Source organism: Balaenoptera acutorostrata, chromosome 11 (assembly GCF_949987535.1).
Source record: "Balaenoptera acutorostrata chromosome 11, mBalAcu1.1, whole genome shotgun sequence".
Classification (NCBI taxonomy): domain Eukaryota; kingdom Metazoa; phylum Chordata; class Mammalia; order Artiodactyla; family Balaenopteridae; genus Balaenoptera; species Balaenoptera acutorostrata.
This window is the reverse complement of record NC_080074.1, coordinates 10,785,078-10,798,477: the sequence shown is the minus strand read 5'-3', so window position 1 is coordinate 10,798,477 and position 13,400 is coordinate 10,785,078. Positions and strand designations below refer to the sequence as shown.

Here is a 13,400-nt window from a genome sequence, read left to right as displayed (position 1 = left end):
TCCAAGGTAACTTCAGGACCTCTCCTGCCAGCAGGTTTAAAAACTCCTCTCCCCAAGGTCACCGCACCATCTCGTGCTTGATGCGGCACGTGTGCGGCATGTGTGTGGTGTGTGTGTACTGGCGTCTCCATGTGTGGCCCATTCAGTTCTCTCACGGAACTGGGGGGAGGGCAGGGCCCTGCTATCATTAGGCACATCAGGCAGCCGGGCTCAGGGAGGGGATGTGACTTAGGAAGGTCACCGTGACCCCACTTCCCAGGCAGCCCTCAGGGTCCCAGCCTGTCATTCCTGCCCTTCCTCAGCCTCTGGAAGCCCACGGTTGATCTCCCAGCCCTGGCTCAGCTCAGTCCGATTGGCTGGGTTATCTGCTTGTCCTTTCCGGGGGCTCTCTTCGGGTCAGCACAGTGATGCCAGCTCCGTGGTCCATCCCAGAAAGCCTGGCTTCTCATTCTCAGCGCCAGGAGGTGGAAGTGCGGACTGCCCCAAAGCACAGGAATTTAGATCAGGGAGGTAGAGGAGGGAGGATATTTATTCAGCACGTTTCCCCTGGGGCCACAGCATGCCAGGCCCTGGGGCCACGGGGGGTCTCCATCTGCATGTGGACCCAGGTGACTTGGTGGCCCTGAGCGTGGCTACCGGTCTTCAGTCTTAGCTTGGAACCACCCTGAGCAGCTTCCGGCCCACGTGGGGAACAGGGCGGGGAAGGAGAGAGAGCAGACAGGGCATACGCAGCCTGGGGTTTCCCAGGTCTGGGCAGAGCCTGTGTTCCTTCCCTCAGACAGGTCTCCGGGTAGGGGCTGCGATGCAGGAGTTGGGCTGCCGGCCGGCCGAGATCCAGGGGCCCTGGTCCCAAGGCCATGGCTGGAGACAGCTCAAGATGTCCAGGCCACTGGCCCAAGCCCCTCTCAGGTCTCTTGCTCCACCTGAGGAAGAGGAGAATGGGGCTCCCTGACAGGAAGGCGGGTCAGGGGAGGTGGCCAGGTCAGGTGGCTCCAGTTTCCAGGTTTCCAGCCGCCACCGCCATCGCCGCCCACCCCACTGAGCCATGCCACCCGCTCCCTCCATTGCAACCGGACACCTTGGCCTGGTGAGGCTGTGATGCAGGTGCTGATAGGCGGGCTCAGAGCCATGGCAACAGGTGGCCGCCTCCTCCCTGCCGGCCAGCCTGGCCCGCCAGTGGGCACGAGCTGAACCTCTGCAGGAGGACCGGGACTTAGACGAGAGAGTGGTCTCCCCAGCAGGCAGGGAGGGTCTGTGGATAGGCCTGGCCAGAGAAAATGCCTGGATGAGCAGTTTCGTCATCTAGGTTTAGGTGGGGGGACCTAGCTCACAGGCCCCCGTGGAACATGCTACAGCTGGGAGCCCCCAGACCCCGGAGCCGTGCCCCCCTGAGCAGCACCCGGCAGGTAGGGCTTGCTGGGACTGAGGTGCCATCTCCCCGGCCCTTCCAGAGATCTAGGGGGGGGACCAGGAGGTCTCTGACCTCATCCTGGGCCTGGCTCCATCTTTCAGGCTCTCCAGGAGATGAGGGAAAGGCAGGGCTGGTTGGACCATGGGAGGGTTAGTGGGTTGGGAATGGGTAGGAGCATTAAGGCATTGTCCTGCTGGGCCACTTGGGCCTCATCAGCGGGAAGAACTGGACAGTTCTCTCAGCCCTGCTGATCTGGCCTGTCCTCTGAGCTCTCTGAGGGTCCCTTTTTACAGTCAGAGATCTCCTGCCCCCTGTCCCACTCTCAGGTGAGGAAGCCGGCTGGTGGGAAGGGAGCTCAGAGGTCTGTGGTGGGTGGCCAGTCACCCAGCCCACCTCTCAGAGATTGCCGGATGTTCGGGAAAGGGACCAAGGCTGCCTCAGTGGCTGGGGAGCCTGCCTGGATTTAGGGGGCTACCTGCGCCCTCAGCCCTCCCTCTGGGCTTCCCAGGACCTCACTCGGGGGCAGGATGGGCAGCCCCCCTTCCTCCCCAGGCCCCTTTGGTTCTTGCTGGGCCTGACTCATCTGCCCCCTCCTCTCCCCATAGCCCGATCTGCTCAACTTCAAGAAGGGATGGATGTCAATCTTGGATGAGCCTGGAGAGGTAGGAGGGCTGAGGTGTGGGTGGGGTGGGGGGTGGGAGGTGGGGTTGCTGCAGGGCCCAAGTGGCTGAGCTGCTTCCCTGGCCTGTCGGGCTTTCTAGAGACCCTGGCTTCTGGGTGGAGACGGTACAGGGTGGGGGCCGGAGTGGGAGCCCTGAGGATAGGATGTTTCTTGTCCTGTTGGAAAGAAGGCCTTGGGCTGTGGGGTAGGAGGGCAGAGGCTGCTAGTCATCTCAGCCTCTTGGAGCAGTCTGCAGTCTGTAAAGGTCACCAGGGATGGTGGCCTCCTGGTGCTTCACGTCCTGCACCCCGTCCTCTCCTCTCACCAAGAGCCCCTCAGCCCTCCCACCTCTTGACGACCCTGGCTGGGTATCCAAGGGTCTGGGATGAAAGGGTTCACAGAGATCATCCAGCCTGAGACACGTACAGATTCCCAAAGACTCAGCTTTACAACAGCTCCCCCCAACCCAGGGGGTGGGGCTCAGACCACATTTCTTGAAGTCTCACCAACCTGGGGCCCCATCGGGTGAGTCACAGCTTCCTCTGGCCTCGGTGACCTCATCTGTGAAATGGACATACTGGATAATGATAGTTCTTTCCAGGGTGGATAACGGAGTCACAGAGGTTAAGCATGTAAAGGGTCCCACACAACCCCCAGTGCCTGCTTGGGCCTTAGCTAATAACCCTTCCCTTTCTTTAACGTGTGCATCTTTACAACCAGAAGGGACAGTAGCCTTTCACCAGCTCTACCCTTCTGTCTGCCAAGCTGAAGCTGGAGCTGGCCTCCTGCCCACCCAGCCTGGGAAGGGACATCTCCCCGCCCAGGTCCTGCATGCGCCCGTGGCTTGGGTCTGTGTGCAGCCCGCATGCCGGGGAGGGCACGGAGCCAAAGGGAATCTCATTGTGTTTCCTACCCACATGCTTTATTCCCTCCAACCTACAGCCTTCATACCCGCTGCCTACTTGCCAGTCCTCTTGTGGCTGGGCTCCAGGCTCACACAAGGCTGGGCACCCTGCCAGTGACCCTTCCCGGCCTCCCCCACCCAGGGTCTCTGGAGGGCAGAGATTATGGGCTCCACCCAGAACTGGCCGTTACTCATTCTCTTTCACAGGGTTTTGGAATGTCCGAGCTGGAAGGGCCCTGGGAGTTCAGCCAGCCCAACCCCTCGGTGCACAGACAGGAGACAGGCCCACAAGGGCTTTAATCTCTTCCGGACCTAGCAGCACCTTGGGCAAACCCTGGCCTAGAACTCGGGGCACTTGAGGCCCATCCAGCTGCCATCTCAGGCAGTCACAGACTAGGCCTGGAGGGGCCAAAGAGATCATTTGACACAGAACCCCTGCCCTACTTTACAGAGGGACAGTTGTCCTGAGCAGCAACTTGGGCCATTCAGAAGAGCAGGGTGGTTCTAAGGCCAGCCTCTTAGAACGATCCCCTGCAACCTAGTGCCTGACCCTATGCGAAGTGCCGTGAGAGACGTTCCCGGGAGGGTTAGGAATTTCTAACTTCACTAGGAGGCTTAGGGTCTTATTAGCCCTACTTTATAAGTTAGAAAACTGAAGCTCAGAGAGGTCGAGACACTTGACTAAAGACACACAGCTAGCAAGGCATACAATAGTTGTAACCTTGGTCTCTTGGATGCTAAAATCCTGTTTCTTAGGGGAGGCAGTGTGGAAGGAAGTAGAAAGTATCATCCTGGCACATCCTTGAAAACTTACTGTCTTCTTGAGGAAAGAAAACGAAGTACTTGAAGTAATAAACAAGGGCTTAGTGATGTGGGAGAGCACCAGGAGGACATGCACTGACCCTGGCAGTGGGTGGACCTCAACTGGCATTCCAGTGAATGGTCAGAAGCCCAGAGGTGGGCTGAGCTTGGCACTTTCATATCAGGCTGTTCTGATGCCCCCACCCCTCTCTTATGTGTCCTGCCAACCTAACCCTGGTTGAAGCAGAGAGAAGCCCACATCATAAATGTGCAGATAATGTATTCACATAGCTGAACACGCATGTAACCAGCACCCAGATCAAGAAACAGAATACGACCGGCACTCAGATGCTTCTCCCTGGGCACCCTTCCAGTCCTGCTCTCTGGTAGACTTGTCTTTAACCACTGGGGTGATTGATCTGGGGTCAGTGTATGGAAAAAGGTTTTTGAAGTTCTGGCCTCCGATTTGCTAGGCAAATGACCTTACACAGGTCACATCCCCTTCCTGGATGGCACTGGGTGGGATTTGCATGTAGGAGCCTTGGTGATCTTGGTGGAAAGTTATCAGGAAGCCTGTGGAAGTGTCAACAAATCAGAGAAGGGCCCTGAGAAAGAAAAGAAGGGTGTGGTTACTGAGGAGAAGCCGACCCATTTCACAGATGCTGTCCCCGCAGAGAGGAAATGGGGGGGCTTACTTCAAATGTGGATTTTGTGACTCTGCACTGTCCCCTGTCTCCTGCCCCCCACCCCTCAGCAGAGCAGATGAGGATGCCAGGCCCCTGCTGCAAGCAGAACGGTTGACCTGGCAGCGCCCAGGGTGCCCGCACAATGGTACACACACACACGCACGCTCTCACTCCACACCCCCGCACCCCTTCCCTCACCACCATCTCTCCTTCACAGTGGAAGAAGCACTGGTTTGTGCTGACCGATTCAAGCCTCAAGTACTACAGGGATTCCACTGCTGAGGAGGTGAGACGATGAGATGGGAGGGCTCCCTCCCCCATCAGGTGCCGGGGGACACCTGGAAGGGGCTTGGGGGTCCCGGTAGGGTCACTGGAGTCCAGGGACCATCGTGAGCCCTCCTGCTGCAGGCAGATGAGCTGGACGGTGAGATTGATCTGCGCTGCTGCACGGACGTCACCGAGTATGCGGTGCAGCGCAACTATGGCTTCCAGATCCACGTGAGCCTGCGGGCGGCTGGGGGGCGGCATGCCTGGAGGGCCCCCCAGAGGAGGTGTCGGGGTGGGGCGTGGCCCACCAGACTGGCTCCTATCACTCATTTACCTGGAGATCCTGTCCTCAGAGCCAGTCAGAAGCCCTGCTGCCAGCACTGAGCATTTCTGGGGCGATCCCGGATATCATTGGCAGGGCTATTTGGATGTTGGAGAGATCTTGGAGCCGATGGGGCTCTCCTGAGGCTAGTGGAGGGGAGGTTTTGCATGCTCTGCTCGCCTCCAGGCTCAAGACCTTAGATACCCACCTGGGAGGGAAGGGCACCTCTTTGGAGTCCATAGTGGGGAGGGAGCAAGGGGGCTGGCCAGGTGGCAACCTACCTGTGGGGTGGACTTACAGACCAAGGATGCTGTCTATACCTTGTCGGCCATGACCTCGGGCATCCGGAGGAACTGGATCGAGGCTCTGAGGAAGACTGTGCGTCCAACCTCAGCCCCAGATGTCACCAAGTACGTGCCGGGCTGGACCGGGGCCTGGGGGAGGCACTTACCCCCGCATCCTGAGTGGGTTTCTGGCACTCACCTGAGGGCCCTGTGGCTCTACTTGCTGGGCCTCAGTTTCTCCACCAACAAAATAGGGAGAGGGAGAGGGCAGGGGGTATCCGTGGCACTCATCCAGAAATACCTTGAGGATTTGGGGTTTGCCTCTTGTCCCTCTCTATCTCCCCACATCCTGAAAAGGTGGGGAGAGGCCTTGGCTCTTTGGAGAAGATGCCAGTGAGTCACAGCCCCACGAGGTGGCTTATGGACTCTGTGCCGCAGGGGCTGTGTCTGAGCCTGTGTCAGGGAGAGGGGATGGCTACTTAGTCTGGGTGGGGAGCTCCCTGTGGAGGTCACTGTGGGTAGAGGGGCAGGAGGACCGAGTGACCTGGTGGTAGAGCCCCATGCAGGATAAACCCCAGATGCCCGTAGGGGCTGGGACTCTGGCTGCTGGGCAGTAGGAACGGAAGCGTGGTATCGAGGGGTGCTGAGTGTGGGTCCACCTGCCTGGCCACACCCTGGCTGGTCAACCTTAGGCCAGTTGCTGTCTGGCCTGAATTTCAGACTCCTCACCTGTCACACCGAGGTGTGTCATGCGAGGACGTGCATGGAGGCCCTTTGTAAACTCTCAGCTACTGTGCAGCTGGACTTTGATTTAGTATATAGGCTCCACTGCTACAACAAAGAAACCCCAAACACGGGTTTAAACAAGGGAGAGGTTTCTTTCTCGCTCCACAGCAGCCCACAGCCTTGCCTCTGCGCCAGAGCACTGTTCGCATTCTCATGGGTCCCAGCCAGGAGCCAGGCCAGGGCACGCCTGGTCCTTCAAAAGGTGCCACCTCACATACGCACTGGGCAGGGTGGAGTCACACGGCCACGTGTAGCGGCAAGGGATGCTTTAGTTTTTGGCCGGGTAACCACGTACCCAGTATCGCTATGGAAGAAGAAGGGAACTGCCGCAGTCATTACGGGTTTCCACGGTTTGTGCTCTGTGCCCCCACCCAGAGGCCACCGTTCATCTCACCAGCAGTGACCCTGGGCATCTCCCCTATTCCACTGTGAGCCTCTTGAACCTAGGGCCTTGTCACACAGCACACCCTTAATACTAATGCTTCGATCACGTTCTCAAAGGGCTTCCTGGTCGCTTTGCACACATTTGCTCACCTAGTCCCTCCTGTGAGTGGCACTGTTGTCCCATATCACAGATGAGGTAACTGAGGCTCAGAGAGAGAGGCCAGGTACCCTGGACCCTCTGCCGGTAAGTGGCAGAGCTGGGATGGTTCCCAGGGTCTGTTAATGATGAAGCTCTAGTCCTAAGCTGCTTCCTCCACTGGGGTCTGTCCCCTGGCCCCGGTGCACGGGTGGCACTGCAGAAGTGCTTATTTTGGGACCAAGAGGGCAAGGTCTCGCCTGATGTGGCTCTGCTGGCCCCCTAGGCTCTCAGACTGCAATAAGGAGAACACGCTGCACAGCTACGGCACCCCGAAGGGCTCCCTGAAGGCGGGGGAGCAGCGGGCAGGCTCGGAGGTCATCGGCCGGGGCGGCCCCCGGAAGGCAGACGGGCAGCGGCAGTCACTGGACTACGTGGAGCTCTCCCCGCTGACTCAGGGCTCCCCGCAGCGGGCCCGCACCCAGGCCCGTGCTCTCGACCGCCCGGCCAAGCAGGAGGAGCTGGAGCGGGACCTGGCCCAGCGTTCCGAGGAGCGACGCAAGTGGTTCCAGGCCACGGACAGCAGGGCCACGGAGACACCGGCCGGCGACGGTCCGCGCCGGGGCCTGGGCGCCCCCCTGACTGAGGACCAGCAGAGCCGGCTCAGTGAGGAGATCGAGAAGAAGTGGCAGGAGCTGGAGAAGTTGCCCCTGCGGGAGAACAAGCGGGTGCCTCTCACCGCCCTGCTCAACCAAAGCCGCGGGGAGCGCCGGGGGGGCCCTAGCGACAGCCACGAGGCACTGGAGAGGGAGGTAGGCGGCACGGCTGGCCTCTGGGAGCCTCCTCACCCTACCAACACCCTTCCTATTCCTGCAGTCACGCTATGGCATTCACCTTGCATACCTACAGTGATGGGGAGCTCACCTCTGAGCCACTGACCCCCCAGATTCCTTATGAACTAGAATCTTCTTTCCTGGACCTTGGGGATTTTTTGTTTTTGTTTTTGTTTTCCCATCTGAGTTCTGTCCTCAGCAATCACAGAGAAGGGAAGAGGGAAGAGAAGGAAGAGACTATTTATTGAGTACCTTCTGCTTCCCAAGCCTTGTGCTAGGCCCTCTTTACCTACATTGGCTCATGTAATCCTCACAGCAGTCTCATGGTCCCATAGGGTAGACCTCATCACTATTTTACTGATGGGAAACTGAGGCTCCAAGGCATTTCTCCCCACCTACATAACGTGGGGGTGACCGCGGTGTCCTGCTCCCAACCCTGTCGAGCCGTCTCTGGGCCAGCACTCTCCTAGGTTTCTGACCTGGCCATCCAGGAAACAGCTAGAATGTCCCCCTTGCCTGCATCTCCACACGAGGGCCACTTCCTCCCATCAGCTCCATCCCCACTTTCAGGCCCTCACTGACCTCGCCTTCCCGTTCCCCCCCCCCCCCATAGGTCCAGTCCCTTCGTGCCCAGCTGGAGGCCTGGCGTCTCCAAGGGGAGGCTCGGCGTCTCCAAGGGGAGGCTCCTCAGGGTGCACCCAAGTCCCAGGAGGACGGCCACATCCCCCCAGGCTACATCTCACAGGTAAGGCCAAGGAGCTGTTGTGTCGGGGGTGGGGGCAGGTTTCTGGTTGCCACGTTGTGAGAAAACGGCTAATATTCTGGGAGCCCTTCCTGTGTACCGGAACCCGTGTGAGGCATTTGACATTCATTATCTCATTTAATCTCCCCAGCGGGTGGACGTGAGCACTGTGCCCATTTTTACAGACAAGGCCACTGAGCTATGAGAGGTTATGTGACTTGCCTGAGGTCAACCTGCCTGCAGATGTCAGAGGTGGGATTTGAGCTCGGGTCAGGCTGACTGCAGAGCTTGTGTGTGAGCCCCCATGTGATCCTCTGTACTTAGACCCCTTCCCCTGCACGTCTGGGGCAGAGGGGGCCTGGTGGAGAGTGGGATCCCTAATGGGCAGGCCCCTGGAAGTCGCTCCCTAAACACAGGGAAATCCTGCCCATGCCTGCCAGGCCGAGGCCCTGCTCAAGGTGGTCTGCGGGACGTGGGCGCCTCCAGTGGCCCTCGGGAGACTCACGGTCTGCCTAGGACAGCGGCTCTCAACCAAGGCTGATTTTGTTCCCTTGGGGACATTCGGCCGTGTCCGGAGACACTTTTGATTGTTATGCCTGGGACAACTAGCTCTCCAGAAAAAATACATGTGTGTGTACACACTGACACACTTGTATATGTTTATTGTAAATTTCACTGATATAAAGGATGTTTAGTGTGCAACTTACAAATAAAAAATATATAATGTTTTTTATTGTGAATTCCATATAGCAAATTGATTTTTCTCAGAATACTTTCATTGATTTTTCCGAATGCTCGTATCCACAGCTAGCCGAAAAAACGAGTGTCGTTCTAACACGAATGTTGTTTGGCCTTTTTTGTTTGTGTGAATGAGTAAGACAGAAAGACGTATGTCAAAACTTTACTTGGTCAATGTCAGGGCAACTTCTTTGCTGAATTAGAGGATAGCTTTTGGTTGAGACTATTTGAGAATATTCTTTTAAGAATATTTCTCAGGTTTTTGTTCTGTGTACAATGTGATGGTCATAGATAGGGCACGCCGCTTTGAAGTGTAATCTGTACTGTGAGCATTATTAGCTTTTTCTCATCTCTTGCTTAAATCTGGACAATCAACAAAACAATAAATCAAGCCCTGATTTGTAACGTTTACCAATTTCCATGGTGTAAATACTCCCTCTATGGCTGATGTCCCTGAACACAGAGTTGGGAAGCTATGTGCCCGCCGTCATACGACATTTCCACCCTACAGATACAGGAGATGTAATTAACCTCAAAGCATAGCTACTAATAAAATGCAGTGAAATAATTAGGAAGTGATGAATTTTGAGTATCAGCTTTGTTTTTAATGTAACAATTAATTTTAAGTTTATATAATTTCTAATAATGGCTATGCTAAATAACCGTGCCACCGAATTCCTAAAAATTTGGCAATCGGCTGCCCCCAGCCAGCACGCCCTTGCCTGAAGCAAAAAAGAATGCTGGGATCCCAGGCTCTGGGCAGGGGGACCTTCTAGAAGTTCTGAGGGGACGTGGGGCTCTCAGAAAGTCTTCCTGGAGCTGTGGGTGGGAGCGTGGGCTGCAGCAGGAGGTGGAGGGCCAGTGGGTGCCTATAGTGGAGACCCCCACTGCCAAGCTAAGGAGCTGGGATCGCATCCCACACATCTAAGAAGGTTTGGGGTCTGACAGTGACGTCGGGAAGGTGGGGTTGGAGTGCAGGGGGCTTGGGAGGGGATAGGACCAGCGTCAGGAGCTAGGACGATGCTGAAGGAGAGAGGGATGTAGGAGGGCATGTGGAGGGAGGTGAGCTTAAGGCTGGGCCACTGACCCGAGGAAGGCAGAGGGGAGCAGCTGGGAGCTGGGGCCACCATGCAAGGCCAAGGGCCGTCTGAGGCTGAGTGGTTGATGGAACGTTCAGCTGAAGGGAGACCAGGGCCAAGGGGCATTGGGGTGTGATGTAGAGGCCTAGCTTGGGGATCACCTGACATGGGGAGGGGGGAAAGGGAGGGCCCAGTGTTGTCAGGGCTCCCTTGAGGCCAGAGGAAGGTGGGGCATCTCTAGACAGGGTGAGGTCCAACACCACCACCACCTGAGGCATCTGGGGACCTCAGAGACCCCCACCCAGAGGGCTTCAGACTTTGCTCTGTGGAGGGTCCATTCTGGGTGGGTTCATTCACAGGCACCAGTACCAGAGCAGCTCCATCCTTGTCCATTTTACTATTAGAACCTGCATTAGATTCCCTTTGGAAGAAGGTTTCTGTCACTAAAATGAAATTTGAAAAGCACTGCTCTGACTTCTCAGCTTACAGATGGGGAAACTGAGGCCCAGAGAGGGGGCGAGACCTTCCAGCTGGTGGCAGACCTGTGTCTGCAGTCCAGGCTTCCTGGTCCCCAGGCGCCCACTGGGCACCCCAAGGCTGTCAGCATTTCGTCGTGCTAGGTTGGGATGGGCAGGAGGAGTGGGGGGTGAGAAGGGCATAATGGGGAAACAGCCCAAGACGGGGTGGGGGAGGGCGCCAGAGAAGAGGAGCTGAGCCATCTGTGTCCCCTCGGGTCCCTGAGGAGGCAGCTGGAGAGTCAGTGGACCCTGGAGAGGTGACAGCAAGGGAGGGATTCCCCAGCCTGGTATCAGGCCGAGTGGGCACCCCTCTTCCAGCTTGTGGGGCTTGCCACCACAGGACAGCAGCCGGGGGCCTGGCGCTTCACCCCGCGGGGCTTCAGTGCTTACTGCAGTGGGGGCCACGGGTACTTCTTTATCTACTTTGATCCATGTCAGAGGTGGCAGCACCTGGCACAGCAGCACACGTTGGGCCCTCGGGAAGGCAGGTCAGAGGGAGCAGCACCTGGCCTTCTGGGAGCCCCTCCTCGTGGGCTAGTTCCCACCTCCTGACGTCAGCCTCCAGACGCCCTATTGGCTGCCGGGTCTGCCTGTCTGACCTGGCTCTTTAAGAACAGCAGTCCCATCTCCCATAGTGCTCCGGTCTCTACTCGTCGGCGATCTCCACAGGTGGACGCTGGCTTACCTCAGGGACCTTCCTGAGTTGGTCTTATGGGGTCTGTTTTACAGATGAGGAGATTGAGGCTGAGAGAGGGAAAGGAGCTTGCTCAAGTTCACTCCATGGTACAGCCAGGACTAGGACCCAGTCTGTGGAACTCCAAAGCCACGTTCTGTTGCCCTTACTGGGGGCACACACAGAGGACAGGCACAGAGGTTCAGTGGGACAGGTGTCCCTTGCCCACCACTCAGAACACCTGGACCCAGGGGGCCTGACCCTTGCCCTTCCCCCACACTGGCCCGTGCAGCCCCCAGATGTGGCTGCTGGCGAGGTGGGGGTCCGTCCCCACCGGCCGTGAGGTGCCCTGTGGCATGGGGGAGAATGCAGCCTCTTAACCGGCCCTCCGTGCCTCAGTTTCTTCCTTGGCTGTTCCCCTTCCCTTTTTAATGATCGTAAATATTTTTAAATTATATAATGAATTTGTTTACATTTTCAAAAATAATTCAAACAAATCAAAAGGTTGGAAACAAACACGTGAACTCTCCTTCCCGTGCCTGCTCCCAACCCCAGGGAACCTTGGTTACCATTTGAGCACATCTATAGAGTTTCCTGTTGCAGCCGTAACAAATTACCACTAACATAAGTAACACAAATTTATCATCTCACAGTTTTGTAGGGTGGACGTCTAACACGGGTCTCACCGGGCTAAAATCCAGGCATCTACAGGATCGCGTTCCCTTCCATAGGCTCTGGGGAGACTCCGTTTCCTCACCTTTTCCAGCGTCTGGCAGCCGCCTGCATTCCTTGGCCCGTGGCCCCTTCCTTCACCTTCAGGACCTGTGAAGGAGAGTCAAGTCCTCACTTCCCACTGAGCTCCTTCCGTAGTCCCTTCTGCCTCTCCCTCTGCTCCCCTGCCTCCTCTTCCACATCCAAGAACCCTGTGATTACTTTGGGCCCAGAGGATAATCTAAAATAATCTCCCTATTTTCAGGTCAGCTGATTAGCAGCCTCTATTCCCCTTGGCCATGTAAGGTAACGTATTCGCAGGTTCCGGGAGTAGGACATAGACATCTTTGGGGCACCATTACTTTTCAAAGTATCCTTCCATACCTTTCCCTGTGTTTTTATGTACACGTACTCAGACCTACAGCTCTAAGTGTCTTGTGTCTGTGACCGGGGTCCCACCATGTGTATTGTCAGAAACCAGCTTTCATCACCTAATTTTTGGGACACCTTTCTACAGCAGTCCATGTGGGCAGCTCTGTCTTTTAACAGTTGCCTGGGTCCTCTGTAATGCTCAATCCCATAATTTATTTAAGGGCTTCCCTGTTAGGTATTTAGATTATTTCCAGTTTTCATCTGTTACCAACCTTGCCGCAGGGAATACCCTTGTCCAAGAGTCTTCGTACACGTATGACTTTCTGTGGGGTCATTCCTAGGAGTGGACCTGCTAGGTTAAGGGGTCGTTAAAATTTGATGATGCCACCAAACTGCCCTCCACGCACACGGTCGCGGCTGACTCTCCCAGCAGTGGGTATTATCAATCATTTAAAAACTTGCCAGTCTTGTCTACACAGCCCCATGCTGTGGTAAGCCATTAATTTCAGCTGACTTACTCAGCACCTGCCACAAGTCAGGCCGTGGCCCAGACCCCGGGGACTCTGAGCTGGATCAAATCTTCCTTCTTTTGGGGGAATTTATGATCGGGCAGAAGCAGAGCCTTTGGAGGCAGGGGAGAGGCTGCCCAGAGTCAGAGCTAGGAGGATCTTTAAGCTGGTCTAATGGACAAGTGAATTACCCAGGAAGAGAAAGTTGTAAAAGAATGTTCCAAGCAGTGCGAATATGAGCTAAAGCTCAGAGGTGTGAACATGCCAGGAACTGGTTGTGGTTTTTTTTATAACTATGGGGCTTCATTGTGGGGGAGGGCCAGGGATGAGACCACCAGGGTCAGAAACTGGAGCAGGGACTTGGCTCTGCGGGATGGGGAGGCTCAGAAGGGTTCGAAGCAGGAGAATGACAAGGTGAGGTTTGTGGATGGCAGGGAGCAGGGGCAGATACAGGCTGATGATGCCAGGGTCTTGGGGGAGGTGGTGAAGCCTGGACCAGGGCAGGCCTGCCCCTGAGGCTTCTTGTCACAGGCTGGGAAAGGGCCACCATCCAGGCAATGGGGGCAGCCCCGTGACCGCCTGG

The 13,400-nt window shown here is 56.5% G+C and overlaps 1 protein-coding gene across 3 annotated transcripts in view; it reads left to right on the top strand.

The window, feature by feature from the left end:
- The window catches only part of TRIOBP (TRIO and F-actin binding protein), a 57,010-nt gene that overhangs the window by 36,603 nt on the left and 7,007 nt on the right, over nt 1-13,400 (top strand). For 2 of the 3 annotated variants that reach the window (XM_057556422.1, XM_057556420.1), the window contains 6 exons: nt 2,017-2,073; nt 4,681-4,749; nt 4,872-4,961; nt 5,353-5,462; nt 6,929-7,454; nt 8,089-8,220. In XM_057556422.1, coding sequence (XP_057412405.1) covers nt 2,017-2,073; nt 4,681-4,749; nt 4,872-4,961; nt 5,353-5,462; nt 6,929-7,454; nt 8,089-8,220 — 984 coding nt within the window. Of the gene's footprint in view, nt 1-2,016; nt 2,074-4,680; nt 4,750-4,871; nt 4,962-5,352; nt 5,463-6,928; nt 7,455-8,088; nt 8,221-8,368; nt 9,364-13,400 lie in introns of those variants that run through there. The other variant, XM_057556421.1, reaches the window with a different exon arrangement.